At 45.7% G+C, this 15,610-nt stretch overlaps 1 protein-coding gene across 1 annotated transcript in view; it reads right to left on the minus strand.

The window, feature by feature from the left end:
* Nucleotides 1–15,610, minus strand: part of LOC126161254 (reversion-inducing cysteine-rich protein with Kazal motifs-like) — a 480,526-nt gene that overhangs the window by 157,243 nt on the left and 307,673 nt on the right. Inside the window, exon 7 of the mRNA XM_049916994.1 lies at nucleotides 4,094–4,227. Coding sequence (XP_049772951.1) covers nucleotides 4,094–4,227 — 134 coding nt within the window. The remainder of the gene's footprint in view (nucleotides 1–4,093; nucleotides 4,228–15,610) is intronic.

Genomic DNA, 15,610 nt, shown 5'->3' on the forward strand with positions numbered 1-15,610 from the left:
GGTGACCCAGCAGTAAAACATCCTTTGTTATAGCAGTCTTCTATTCGTGTCAGTTACAAGCCTTGGTGACACAGGTTTCCACAGGTGCAAAGTATTCCATCGTTAGTGTTCTGCACGCCCGGCAGGCAATGCGTGCAGTTTTTAGCAGTTGTTGGTGTCAGTGAGGCCACAGAAGCATGAATCAAGCGCCGTATGGATGGTGAAGGATGACAAAGGCAGTTTCTCGTGGCTAAGCCCGTTTCGTGACTGCAGCACAAACATGCTGGGATAAATGGTATTTAAACTGGAGCCTGAGATGACGAAGGATGATGGCTTCCGCCACCCAGGGTGGTGGTCAATAACAATGTAGGCCCGCACAGCCAGCATGATTGCTACAGTGTAGCTGTTCAGCAAGCCAGCCCAGGTTCAGACGCACAGCCCATCAGGGAGGAGGCTGACACCGGAAGGTAGACACGCAGTACGATACCTGGTGGAATGGTGGCACCAAGTTGAGCGTTTGCAAACTTCAGCTTAGGCGGGAACTTTGAGCTACTGGTGGAAAAGTCCGTGCATGGTGGATGGCTGTGTAATCATACAAGGTAAGCAATCTCCATCTTGTTTTCATGTGATGGTATAGACTGCCTTGCATGGAGTACCCTACATGCCCGGGTTCTACTGGATATAACGAACATCTGAGAGTGACGATCTGAGTGGAGGTATATACACTCATGCTCATAAATTAAGGATAATGCAGATACATGATGAAACAATGCTCTGGTGGGCGGTTTGTGGGTTTAGATCACCTCGGGGTATGACTATGTGGTGCATTTGACCTGCGGTCGTTGCATGGTGGTGCTGGGAGCAGTCCACATACGCAAAGGTGTGATGGTGCATGTGAGAGTATCGTGCAGCAGCTAAGTGTGCAGACGTTTTCATACGTGCTAATGGTGACTGTGTGTTGAAAACGGATCAAAGAACACATATTGATGAAGTTATGAGGGGTAGAATATTAGGGCGACTGGAGGCTGGTCAAACAAAGCAGGTCGTAGCACGGGCCGTTCGTGTGCCACAAAGTGTGATCTCAAGATTATGGCGACGGTTCCAGCAAACAGGAAACGTGTCCAGGCGCTACAGTACGGGACGTCCACAGTATACAGCATCACAAGAAGACCGATATCTCACCATCAGTGCCCTCAGTCGGCCACGACGTACTGCAGGGAGCCTTTCTCGGCCCGTTACCGCAGCCACTGGAACAATTGTCTCCAGTCACACAGTCTACAGACGACTGAACTGACATGGTTTAATCGCCCGGAGACCAGCAAGGTGCATTCCACTGACCCCTGGTCACAGGAGATCCAGTAAAGCTTGGTGTGAAGAACACAGTACATGGTTACTGGAACAGTGGTCTCAGGTTACGTTCACGAAAGAGTCCAGGTATAACCTAAACAGTGATTCTAGCCGGGTTTTCATCGGGCGTGAACAAGGAACCAGATACCAACCCCTTAATGTCCTTGAAAGGGATCTGTATGGATGTCGTGGTTTGGTGGTGTGTTGTGGGATTATGATTGGTGCACGTACACCCCTATATGTCTTTGACAGAGGAACTGTAACAGGTCAGGTGTATCGGGACGTCATTTTGCATCAGTATGTCCGCCTTTTCAGGGGTGCAGTGGATCCCACCTTCCTCCTGATGGATGATAACGCACGGCCCCACCGAGCTGCCATCGTGGAGGAGTACCCTGAAACAGAAGATAGCAGGCGAATGGAGTGGCCTGCCTGTTATCGAGAACGTCTGGGATGCTCTCGGTCGACGTATCGCTGCACGTCTTCAAACCTCTAGGACACTTCAGGAGCTCCGATAGGCACTGGGGCAAGAATGGGAGGATATACCCCAGCAGCTGCTCGACCACTTGATCCAGAATATGCCAACCTGTTGTGCGGCCTGTGTAAGTGTGCATGTTGATCATATCCCATATTGATGTCGGAGTACATGCGCAGGAAACAGTGGCGTTTTGTAGCACATGTGTTTCGAGACGATTTTCTCAACTTGTCACCAATACCGTGGACTCACAGATCTGTGTTGTTGTGTGTGTTCCCACGTTTCTATGCTATTAGTGCCAGTTTCGTGTAGAGCCACGTTGTGTGGCACCACGTTCTGCAATTATCCTTAATTTATGAGCATGATTGTATATGCGGACCGGTTAGTTAGTGTTTTTCAAATGTAATCACTTCGTCAACAGAAGTCATAGCCTCATAGCAGCGGGTTAAACCAGCTCCTTCAGAAGTACTGGAGCAACTATAACATTTCACAACTCCTTTTTCAAAAGGTGCTGCCTTGCTTGTTCAGCTTTGTCTTTGTTCCGAATGAGTGATTTTCCGTTCTTTCTCATGGCGCCTAGACTTTAGGCTGACGACTGCTTCCCTCTCTACGATGACTTTCTCCTAATTGACAATTGTAGCCACTGACTGACCCAGCGAAGACGTGGTGTATATTAACCTTCTTCCGGTGGCGAAGCTATGCTGCAGCTCCTCCACCCGCTCTTTCTGATCATATCTTCCTCCCCCCACCCTCTAACCATATCCTCCTCTCACTTTCTCTTCCCATCTCCGCCTCTTACTCTTCCTTTTCCCTTTACACCTGCCTCACACATCTCCTCGTCCTCCTCTCTCTCTGTCCATTCCTCCGCCTCCTCATCCTCTGAATGTGTTCCCAGCCACGCTCGGCACGCTCGGCACGTGTAGACCCTGCAATACAGCTCAAAAAAAAGGCCGAGATTACTCCCGTAACACGCCTGTCATTACAGATCAGGTCGAAAAATATTCTCTCTAGAAGCTGAACCCAGATGCTTCAATCTACAAATCCAGATGTGGGATCACTTGAGGTATGTTTGTCATCATAAAGTTACTCAGTGCCGGCTGCTGTGGCTGGGGTGTTGTCGCCGCTTCAGTCTGGAACCGTGAGGCTCCTACGGTCGCAGGTTCGAATCCTGCCTCGGGCATGGATGTGTGTGATGTCCTTAGGTTAGTTAAGTTTAAGTAGTTCTACGTCTATGGGACTGATGACCTCAGATGTTAAGTCCCATAGTACTACGAACCATTTGAACCATTTCTTTAATTTTTTTTGGAAATCGTTGCAAGCAATGTAACTCTGCGGCATCTGAGGCATGTATACACACTTTATGTTTTGAATGATTTATTGTAAATGTGAGTGACAGTGACGCGATAGTCAGCAGATTTTAGTGTAAAATACACAATGAACATTTTGTGATGGACAACCCCGATACGATTACAAACATGTGTGTTGAACTGTGACCTGTTTCATCGTAATATCAAAATATATAAAATAGGGGAGACAAGAACCGCAGTTGCTCTTTGCGTTAAATATGATAGGTTTTGTAAAACAGAATAATTTAAAAAACATTAATTCATTACCCAATGAACTTTTGTTTTTTTCACTTGCTGCTGTGTGTTTTATGACCAACCTACAAATTTCTTGGCTCTCTGTATTTTCATGTGGTGGATAAAAATGGTTCAAATGGCTGTGAGCACTATGAGACTTAACATATGAGGTCATCAATCCCCTAGAACTTAGAACTACTTAAACCTAACTAACCTAAGGACATCACACACATCCATGCCCGAGGCAGGATTCGAACCTGCGACCGTAGCGGTCGCGCGGTTCCAGACTGAAGCGCCTTTAACCGAGTGGCCATACTGGCCGGCTGTGTGGTGGATAATATTACTGTGCGAACAGTTATAAGCCGGCCTGAGTGACCGAGCGCTCCTAGGCGCTTCAGTCTGGAATCGCGTGACCGCTACGGTCGCAGGTTCGAATCCTGCCTCGTTCATGGATGTGTGTGATGTCCTTAGCTTAGTTAGGTTTCAGTAGTTCTAAGTCTAGGGGACTGATGACCTCAGATGTTGCCGAAGCAGGATTCGAACCTGCGATGGTAGCGGTCGCGCGGTTCCAGACTGAAGCGCCTAGAACCGCTCGGCCACTCCGGCCGGCTTGTCGTTATCCCCTGAACAAACTGCTTGTTTTTCTGCTTACAGAGACTTTAGTTTTCGTCAGTTCCTTACAGCAGGCCGTTACCTGACAACAGCGAGTACTCACATGTGGCAGCGGCGGTCCACAGCCGGCCTCCTGCAGGCCGTCCACGATGTCCTCCGCGGGCGCGCGAGTCTTCAGCAGCCGCCTGCACGCCTCCCGGCAGCCCGCATCCTCCGCCGCTTCACAGCACGGCACATCTGTCCAAACGAAAATAATTACGGCCCAGTCACTCCGATGAAGTCTGAACGATAGAGCACAGGTTGCCGATTAGATGCTGCGAAAGTACAGGGCGGAGCACGTAGGTGCATTTGTCAATTCGCCAATCACACCATTGTGCAGAATGCTGTAGATTAGATCACATAACTAATGAGGAGGTATTGAATAGAATTGGTGAGAATAGGATTTTGTGGCACAACTTGACGAGAAGAAGGGACCGGTTGGTAGGGCATGTTCTGAGGCATCAAGGGATCACTAATTTATCATTGGAGGGCAGCGTAGAGGGTAAAAATCGTAGAGGGGGACCAAGAGATGAATACGCTAAGCAGATTCAGAAGGATGTAGGTTGCAGTAGGTACTGGGAGATGAAGAAACTTGCACAGGATAGGGTAGCATGGAGAGCTGCATCAAACCAGTCTCAGGACTGAAGACCTGAACAACAACACCATTGTGCAGTTACTCAATATAAGTAAGGAAGAAACGTTTATTGTCTTACCGATGTTGAGGTCGTTAACGACGTAACACTAGGCCAGCAACGATCTAGAAGCTATGTTTACTTATGACATCCAGCAAGTAGTAGATAGTTGGAGGTTTCTAATAACCTCCCTGTTGTCCTCGATGGTGAGTGTTCATCGGAGGCGACGGTATCATCTGGAGTGCCCCAGGGAAGTGTGGTAGGCCCGCTGTTGTTTTCTATCTACATAAATGATCTTTTGGATAGGGTGGATAGCAATGTGCAGCTGTTTGCTGATCATGCTGTGGTGTACGGTAAGGTCTCGTCGTTGAGTGACTGTAGGAGGATACAAGGTGACTTGTACAGGATTTGTGATTGGTGTAAAGAATGGCAGCTAACTCTAAATATAGATAAATGTAAATTAATGGAGATGAATAGGAAAAAGAATCCTGTAATGTTTGAATACTCCATTAGTAGTGTAGCGCTTGACACAGTCAGGTCGATTTAATATTTGGACGTAACATTGCAGAGCGATATGAAGTGGGACAAGCATGTAATGACACTTGTGGGGAAGGCGGATAGTCGTCTTCGGCTCATTGGTAGAATTTTGGGAAGATGTAGTTCATCTGTAAAGGAGACCGCTTATAAAACACTAATACGAACTATCCTTGAGTACTGCTCGATCGTTTGGGATCCGTATCAGATCGGATTGAGGGAGGACGTAGAAGCAATTCAGAGGCGGGCCGCTAGGTTTGTTACTGGTAGGTTTCATTATCACGCGAGTGTTACGGAAATGCTTCAGGATCTCGGGTGGGAGTCTCTAGAGGAAAGGAGGCGTTCTTTTCGTGAATCGCTACTGAGGAAATTTAGAGAACCAGCATTTAAGGCTGACTGCAGTACAATTTTACTGCCGCCAACTTATATTTCGCGGAAAGACCACAAACATAAGATAAGAGAGATTAGGGCTCGTACAGAGGCGTATAGGCGGTATAGCGTATAGCTGAAATACTAAACACCTTTTTCCAAAGCTGTTTCACAGAGCAAGACCGCACTGCAGTTCCTTCTCTAAATCCTCGCACAAACGAAAAAATGGCTGACATCGAAATAAGTGTCCAAGGAATAGAAAAGCAACTGGAATCACTCAACAGAGGAAAGTCCACTGGACCTGACGGGATACCAATTCGATTCTACACAGAGTACGCGAAAGAACTTGCCCCTCTTCTAACAGCCGTGTACCGCAACTCTCTAGAGGAACGGAAGGATCCAAATGATTGGAAAGAGCACAGGTAGTCCCAGTCTTCAAGAAGGGTCGTCGAGCAGATGCGCAAAACTATAGATCTATATCTCTGACGTCGATCTGTTGTAGAATTTTAGAACATGTTTTCTGCTCGAGTATCATGTCGTTTTTGGAAACTCAGAATCTACTATGTAGGAATCAACATGGATTCCGGAAACAGCGATTGTGTGAGACCCAACTCGCTTTATTTGTTCATGGGACCCAGAAAATATTAGATACAGGCTCCCAGGTAGATGCAAATTTTTCTTGACTTCCGGAAGGCGTTCGATACAGTTCCGCACTGTCGCCTGATAAACAAAGTAAGAGCCTACGGAATATCAGACCAGCTGTGTGGCTGGATTGAAGAGTTTTTAGCAAACAGAACATAGCATGTTGTTATCAACGGAGAGACGTCTACAGACGTTAAAGTAACCTCTGGTGTGCCACAGGGGAGTGTTATGGGAGCATTGCTTTTCACAATATATATAAATGACCTAGTAGATAGTGTCGGAAGTTCCATGCGGCTTTTCGCGGATGATGCTGTAGTATACAGAGAAGTTGCAGCATTAGAAAATTGTAGCGAAATGCAAGAAGATCTGCAGCGGATAGGCACTTGGTGCAGGGAGTGGCAACTGACCCTTAACATAGACAAATGTAATGTATTGCGAATACATACAAAGAAGGATCATTTATTGTATGATTATATGATAGCGGAACAAACACTGGTAGCAGTTACTTCTGTAAAATATCTGGGAGTATGCGTGCGGAACGATTTGAAGTGGAATGATCATATAAAATTAATTGTTGGTAAGGCGGGTACCAGGTTGAGATTCATTGGGAGAGTCCTTAGAAAATGTAGTCCATCAACAAACAAAACACTCGTTCGACCTATACTTGAGTATTGCTCATCAGTGTGGGATCCTTACCAGATCGGGTTGACGGAGGAGATAGAGAAGATCCAAAGAAGAGCGGCGCGTTTCGTCACAGGGTTATTTGGTAACCGCGATAGCGTTACGGAGATGTTTAACAATCTCAAGTGGCAGACTCTGCAAGAGAGGCGCTCTGCATCGCGGTGTAGCTTGCTCGCCAGGTTTCGAGAGGGTGCGTTTCTGGATGAGGTATCGAATATATTGCTTCCCCCTACTTATACCTCCCGAGGAGATCACGAATGTAAAATTAGAGAGATTAGAGCGCGCACAGAGGCTTTCAGACAGTCTTTCTTCCCGCGAACCATACGCGACTGGAACAGGAAAGGGAGGTAATGACAGTGGCACGTAAAGTGCCCTCCGCCACACACCGTTGGGTGGCTTGCGGAGTATAAATGTAGATGTAGATGTAGATTTTTCCCTCGTTCTGTTTGGGAGTGGAACAGGGAGAGAAGATGCTAGTTGTGGTACGAGGTACCCTCCGCGACTCACCGTATGTGGATTGCGGAGTATGTATGTAGATGTAGATGTAGAAGAACACAGAATCCATAACCACAAACAATAGCAGAGATAACCTCTGATGTCATGTTTCTTAACTTTCGGAAAGTCATCGATACATCTCGATAACATTTTCTAGCAAATAAACTGTGTGCTTACGGATAGTATGAGGTCTTTCATAATTTAATTGAGGACTGACTAACTAGAGTATAGCTTGCCAGACTAAAAAGCATTTTAGTAAAACTGGAAAAGAGACTACAATGTTGAATTTAATACCCGAAGGTAAAGGGATAGTATGTTATTAAAAGCTCTGGTGCAAAAGAAACCAAGCATTAGAGGAGAACCTCTGTTCCCCGTGAACTAATACACCATATGGAAGCGAACTCATGACGATGCAAGAACCAAACGAAGCCCTGAGTAGGATTAAAAACTGCAGGAAAACGGCGCCCAATTTATGTAGATTGAGCATTAGTATTTCCCATTTCATATTTACTACCTTCCCTAACACGCCCAAACACATGACATTCCACGCGCCGACTCTTAGAACATTATTCTTTTTTTGGTTATTAAATCTTTTTGTCATTGTCACCTCCATCTTGTCAGTTTCTGCATCTACATTTATACTCCGCAAGCCACCCAACGGTGTGTGGCGGAGGGCACTTTACGTGCCACTGTCAATACCTCCCTTTCCCGTTCCAGTCGCGTATAGTTCGCGGGAAGAACGACTGCCGGAAAGCCTCCGCGCGCGCTCTAATCTCTCTAATTTTACATTCGTGATCTCCTCGGGAGATATAAGTAGGGGGAAGCAATATATTCGATACGTCATCCATAAACGCACGCCCTCGAAATCTGGACAGCAAGCTACACCGCGATGCAGAGCGCCTCTCTTGCAAAGTCTGCCACCTGAGTTTGCTAAACATCTCCGTAACGCTATCACGCTTACCAAATAACCCTGTGACAAAACGCCCCGCTCTTCTTTGGGATCTTCTCTATCTCCTTCGTCAATCCGACCTGGTACGGATCCCACACTGATGAGCAATACTCAAGTATAGGTCGAATGAGTGTTTTGTAAGCCACCTCCTTTGTTGATGGACTACATTTTCTAAGGACTCTCCCAATGAATCTCTGCCTGGCACCCGCCTTACCAACAATTAATTTTATATGATCATTCCACTTCAAATCGTTCCGCACGCATACTCCCAGATATTTTACAGAAGTAACTGTTACCAGTGTTTGTTCCGCTATCATATAATCATACGATAAACGATCCTTCTTTCTATGTATTTGCAATACATTACATTTGTCTATGTTAAGGGTCAATTGCCACTCCGTGCACCAAGTGCCTATCCGCTGCAGATCTTCCTGCATTTCGCTGCAATTTTCTATTGCTGCAACTTCTCTGTATACTACAGCACCATCCGCGAAAAGCCGCATGGAACTTCCGACACTATCTAATAGGTCATTTATCCCCTAGGACGTCGGTGTGGGGCACTCTTCCAGAAAATTTTGACAATGGTGAAACCATCATTATATTTATTTCAATTACAGGCTACATGTCTCGTGAATACACGTTATGTGTCTTTAATGCAGTGTTTTTCATTGCCTTCTGCATCCTCATGCCTTTGACCATTGCTGATTCTTCTGGTGTTAGGGACAGTTTACCAGCCCACTGGCAAGAGAGTGCCCTGAAACTCTGTCCTCTTTTCCGGCCTCTTTGACAAGGCTGCTGGCACTCTGAGGGTGCCTCCATGTGCCGGAAGTCTTCGATCAGCATCGCTGATGATTTTAATTTGAAATTTAAGCCGTATCGGGATTCTAATGCGGGACCGAGGACGTTTTGGTTGCTAATCAGTATCTCCAACCCTAGACCGCGGTTACACCCTAGGCACCGTGTGCGACGTGCAGCTACTCACATTGGTGCTGTCTGCAGGTTTCCACCCTCTGTTGGAGGCCAGGTGGTATCGTTTAGTTGGCATGGTTTCGGTTCTTTGTCTTCTTCTCGTGTTTCAAAAGCGTTGCCTGTCCGCTGGTGGTAGCAGCGGTGGTTATCGATATGTAGTAACTCTTGCCCTATCTTTGGGACGACGTCGTTGTTTTCTCTAGGCAGTGTGAGTGGCTAGTTCAGTTGGGGACTCAGGAGGAGCCAGGTCCGCGCAGAGCGAGAACACGCAGGGATTGCTGGCGGCACGCATGGACTGTGGTCGTGAGGGTGCACGACCTCGTTGTTAAAAACGGGTCCAGCAAGCTTTAAGATGAGTGCATTTCAATCCAAGTAGAGCAGAATCAGTCAGCCGTTTGGGTGACACAGTATCATCAGGCCGTCATGTGCAGTTTGGTGGATCTGCGTACTGCCTACAAGGGAACCTCCCCATTGCACCCCCCTCAGATTTATTTATAAGTTGGCATAGTGGATAGGCCTTGAAAAACGGAACACAGATCAATCGAGAAAACAGGAAGAAGTTGTGTGGAACTATGAAAAAAAAAGTAAAATACACAAACTGAGTAGTCCATGCGGAAGATATGCAACATCAAGGAGTGTGTGAGCTAAGGAGCGCCGTGGTCCAGTGGTTAGCGTGAGCGGCTGCGAAACGTGAGGTCCTTGGTTCAAGTCCTCCTCGAGTAAAAAGTTTACTTTTTTCGTCTTTGCAAAGTTATGATCTCTCCGTTCGTTCATTGACGTCTCTGTTCACTGTAATAACTTTAGTGTCTGTGTTTTGCGACCGCACCGCAAAACCGTGCGATTAGTAGACGATAGGACGTGCCTCTCCATTGGGAACCGAAAACATTTGATCGCGAGGTTATAGGTAAACCGATTCCTCCACAGGAATACACGTCTGATATATTCTATACGACACTGGTGACGGCATGTGCGTCACATGACAGGAATATGTTGTCGACCCACCTAACTTGTACACTTGGCGAATGGGTAAAAAGATTCTTCTACCTTGCCCGATTTATGTTTTCTTGTGGATGTGATAATAACTCCCAAAAAGTGATGAAAACATAACGGACGGACAGATAATAATTGTCTGAAAATAAAAAATTAAACTTTTCGCTCGATGGAAGACTCGAACCAAGAACTTCTCGTTCCACAGCCGCTTACGCTAACCACGGGACCACGGCGCTCCTTAGCTCACACTCTCCTTGATGTTGCCTATCTCCCGCATGGACTACTCAGTTTGTATATTTTGCTTATTTTTTTCATTGTTCCACACAACTTCTTCCTGTTTTCTCGATTGATCTGTGTTCCGTTTTTCAAGGCCTATCCACTGTGCCAACTTATAACTAAATGAGTCTGGCGTTAGCTGCCGCAGCGGTCGCACGCTCCTCAAGTTTGCTCCGTGAACGTTCAGTGTTTACGTCAGTGTTTTCGTGTTTTGTGACGTTTTGCACGTGAATTAAGCGTTATCAATTGAGCATTTGGTCTTCTTTCGTGTCAACTTTCTACGAAGTGCCGTTGGGATTTCGGCGTTGTCCGAGATTTCTTCGCTGCAGAACACCATGGCAAACTCCGTGAGAAAAAACACCGTGATTTTCACCTTCGACAAGTACACCCGTCGAGTTCAGCCCTCTGCACTTGAAATACACGACTGGATTACCGAGGTAATTGGCCTTCATTCTGAATCTGTTCATACCATGCAGCTGGACTCTGATGAATACTGCATTTTTGTAAAGTTTAACGATTCCGCGAGTGTAGACCGCTTTCTGGCAAAATTTGGTTATGAAACGGAATTTATACACCGTGATGGTACTAAAAGTACTGTTAAACTCCGGAATTCCGAGTCTGTAATTAGGAATGTTAGGGTTTTGAATATTCCCATAGAAGTAGACAACTCGAAAATTAAAGATGTCCTTTCAAAGTATGGGGTTGTCAGGCAAATAGTCAACGAAAGGTGGGCATCGCATTTCAAGCTGCAGTGCTTTAACGGCATTCGCTCCGTGGAGATGGAAGTGAAAGCAAACATTCCTTCCCACATATTTGTTGACGGGCACAAGGCGCATGTTATGTACTCAGGGCAAACCCCTACATGTCATGTATGTAACGAGTCTGGTCACCTCCGTCAGGACTGCCCTCGCCGTGTATTTGTACTAACAAATAACCTTACGCAACGCCGGAAATTGACACTCAACGATTTGTTGCCAGCCAGTAATACAACAGAGCCGGCGGCGGTCGTGGATCCTGTTACTACCTCTGAAAATGTTGCACTTAATGTTAATGACTTTCCGTCTTTAAAACCTGCATTAACTGCTGAAATTCCGTCCCGTGACAGCGAGATTCCCACAAAAAAGCGTCCTCTAGAGGACACTGAAAGAAATGTTGATGAGGACTCTTCCTGTGAAACACCCGTTGCCAGGAGGCCGAAGCCCAGTCCTGAAGATCTGTTGGAAGTGGAAAAAGGAGATGGAATGAAGGTCGATGTGGCTCCCACTTCCGCCCAAGGACTTACACCGCCACGAACAGATAGTGACGCAGCGGGTAGTGATTTTTCACGGAAATGTGACCCTGAGCCTGAGGTCACGGCTGAAATAACCGCATCAAGTGCACAACCCATACAGTGCGAACCGTACGAGGAAGTACCAGGTAAAGAACCTGCTGACTCCGAAGCGCAACGCCGCGCCGAAGGAGGAAATACACAAGCATCACCGCCTCGCCAGCAAAACAACACAGCAGACACCACGCCGGAACCAAACATTGACGACTCGCAAGCCACGGCCGTTGCCCCATTCAGCCACCGCCGGCGGCTGCGACAGACACCGGGTCTTGCTGTCACGCGTCATCAAGCGAAAGGCACACCAGAGAAAAAAGACATCAAGAAAAAGAATATTAAATATGAAGTCATCAGGGCCAACACTGACGAGGAGAAAGAGAATGGCCACAGTGACTTATAGCAATGCGTTGTCAGGATTTCAGGATACTTTTCTTCTCAAGCTATTTGTTTAAAAGCAGTGCAAATTTTTCTAGGCAGTTAGTACATGTAATGGGCACACAGCTTGTAAAGATCGTGCCTTGAAGGGAAGCACGTTTGCTGCTATAATAATACCGAACCTCATCTCAAATAGCTTCTTCCGGTATGTCTGTGCTGCAAGCTTATAGCATTACTACTATTAACATTAATAAAATACAGTCACCCTTGAAATTGGCAGCACTAAAAGAATTCTTGTACCAGTCCGGAACAGATATCGCGTTGCTACAAGAAGTTGCGATAGCGGAATTTCGGATCCCAGGCTTTTTTGAAATTGTTAATGTTTCTACGGAAGCCAATATCGGTACAGCCATTCTTATAAGGGAAGGCATTCCGGTGACTGAAATCGAACGACTAGAATCAGGAAGAGCAATAGGCATAAAAATTTTCGATGTGACAGTGATTAACCTTTACGCCCCATCAGGAACTTCCCACAAATTGGATCGTGCGAAGTTTTTTCAAGATGAACTGATTTATTTATTGAGGAAAATCCGTGTTCTCTTATACTAGGTGGAGATTTTAACTGTGTTTTAAACCAGAAAGATCAACAACCCAACTTCAACTACTCGCCACAGTTAAAAAAGTTAGTAAGTGATCTACACCTTAAGGATGTGTGGGAACTTCAGCACCCGACGTCAGTCGGGTTCACGTATATAACCAGCCACTCTCGCAGCAGACTAGATAGAATTTACGTGTCATCAAATTTGCAAAATTATTTATTAAACGTTGAGACAATTCCAGTGTATTTTAGCGATCACAGTACACTTTTAACTTGCTTTAATCTAAGTGTACAGCCAACCCGTCGATTCAGAGGCCAATGGAACTTAAATATCTCTGTTTTAACTGACGAAGAACTGGAACAGGAAGTAAGGTTTGCGTGGACTATGTGCCTCCGCACAATAGACAAGCACCCAACAGTCATTGACTGGTGGACAAGGAGGGCTAAACCAAGGCTGCGGAAAGTTGTCATGCAGTATAGTGCAGCGAGGCACAGGGAGTTGAGGAATACAATGGAGTTTTATTATAAGGTTTTAAGAGACTTATATAAACAGGCACATGATGACATAATTCGTCTGAATGATATCAAAAAAATAAAAGCCAAGTTATTAAGCATTAAACGGCAACAGATGGAGGGACTAAAAATTAAATCGAAAGCCACATCAGTCATAGCAGATGAAACAGCTTCTCTGTATCACTTGGTGCGGCATGCTAAAAATAGACGTCAAACTTTTATTGATGAAGTCCAGACGCATACTGGTACAAAGCTCACATGCCAGAAAGAAATACTGGACGAAGTCCACAGGTACTATGAAACCTTATATGCCCCTACCACAGTGGAAGATGCAGCTCTCGCGGATTTTCTCACTATTTTAGGTCCACAATTGTCGGGAACAGACAACGCTGACATCCTGTCACCTATTACTAAAGATGAAGTGCATGAGGCAGTGCGTAACTCACCTCTCAAAAAATCTCCGGGACTTGATGGCCTCCCTGTGGAGTTTTATGCCCGCTACTGGTCTATAATTGGGGATAAGATCACTTCCATGGCAAATGAGGTCCTGAACGGAAAAACGGTCCCTGCAGAGTTTAAGGAAAGTAAAATAGTACTGATTCCTAAGAGTAAAGGCAAAACCAACTTAAACAATTTTCGGCCTCTTTCGCTACTAAATTCTGATTACAAAATAATTTCGCGTATTATCAACAAAAGACTCTCTGCCTTTTCCAACAAAATATTGAGTCATCACCAATCTTGCTCTCCGACCAGAACGATATTCGAAAGTCTATCTGCATACAGAGACGTCATTGCAATTACCTCAGTGACAAGTATAAAATGTGCTTTAATCTTTATCGATTTCAACAAAGCTTTTGACCGCGTTAGTCATAGATACCTCTTTGCGACGCTGTCAAGAATGGCTTTTCACCCCCAGATTGTGAACATGCTAAGGAATATTGCAACAGGTGTAAATGCGAAAATTGCAATCAACGGCCAAACATCTAAACCCATACAGATAAGGCGAGGGGTTCCACAGGGCAGTCCCTTATCAATGTTTTTATTTTCAGTATCATTAGAGCCCTTCCTCCGCACTGTCCACGCAAGATTAACAGGCATAGCATTGAGTGGTGAGAAAACTGTCGTACGAGCTTATGCTGATGACGTGGGCGTTGTAATAAGAAATAAGGAGGAAACAGTTACACTGGAAAGAGAAATCCAAAGATATTGTCTAGCGTCGGGAGCGACAGCAAATGAAAACAAAAGTCAAATATTGAATCTACGGGGCCTAGATCACCTTCGACTGGCATGGGCAAAACAAGACAACAAACATAAAACTTTGGGAATCACCTTAATGGCATGTCCGATGCGGATGGCTGCTTTTAACTGGACGGAAACTAGGAGGAAAGTTCATGGTGCTGTAATGGAGAACATCCATCGAACTATGGACCTGGTACAAAAAGTCAGATTCATCAACTCCTGCGTTTTGTCTAAAGCGTATTTCACTGCACAGGTATTTCCAATCCCTAAACTAGTAGCGAAAGGGATCATGTCCACTGTTACCAATTATTTATGGCGAGGAGACATATTCAGGGTTGGTGCGACTACGGTTATACTGGATGTCAGAAACGGGGGCCTCGGTTTGGTGGATATTCGCAATAAAGCGTCTGCTCTCTTCCTCAAACGGACTTTCCATATACTCAGAGAACTTCCACAATGTATAACCGCGAAGCTCTTTGAGGCTGTGACACCCCATAGCCTGCAAGCACCGATTGATGTGCGAAGGATTAATGCCCGTCTGCAGTACGTGAGGAACTTTTTCCTCGAAGCAAGTTATCTTAGTGACGAAATCAGAAGCAACGCACGTATCACAGCGCGCGACATCATACGTGAAAGGAAGTTAAATGAGGGTAGAAACAAAATTGAAACGAAATTCCGAAATTGTGACTGGAAAGCTGTATGGCGGAACATCAACTATGCCGGGCTATCTACAGACGCTATTTCCGCATGGTACAAAACAGTTAATAATGTCATCAGCACCAACGAGAGACTATATGGGATCGGTTTAAACCAGACACACCTTTGTGGAAAATGCAATCTGGTGGATACACTCAGCCACAGATTCACCTGTGGTGGCAATGTGCATAACTGGAATTGGATCAGGCAACAAATCGCCTTTCTCACCAGATCCTCTACGCAATATATAACGCCGTCGCTCCTCCTGAGACCGGACATGACATACTTTCCGAAATTAA

The sequence above is a fragment of the Schistocerca cancellata genome, chromosome 2 (genome assembly GCF_023864275.1).
Source record: "Schistocerca cancellata isolate TAMUIC-IGC-003103 chromosome 2, iqSchCanc2.1, whole genome shotgun sequence".
Lineage (NCBI taxonomy): Eukaryota > Metazoa > Arthropoda > Insecta > Orthoptera > Acrididae > Schistocerca > Schistocerca cancellata.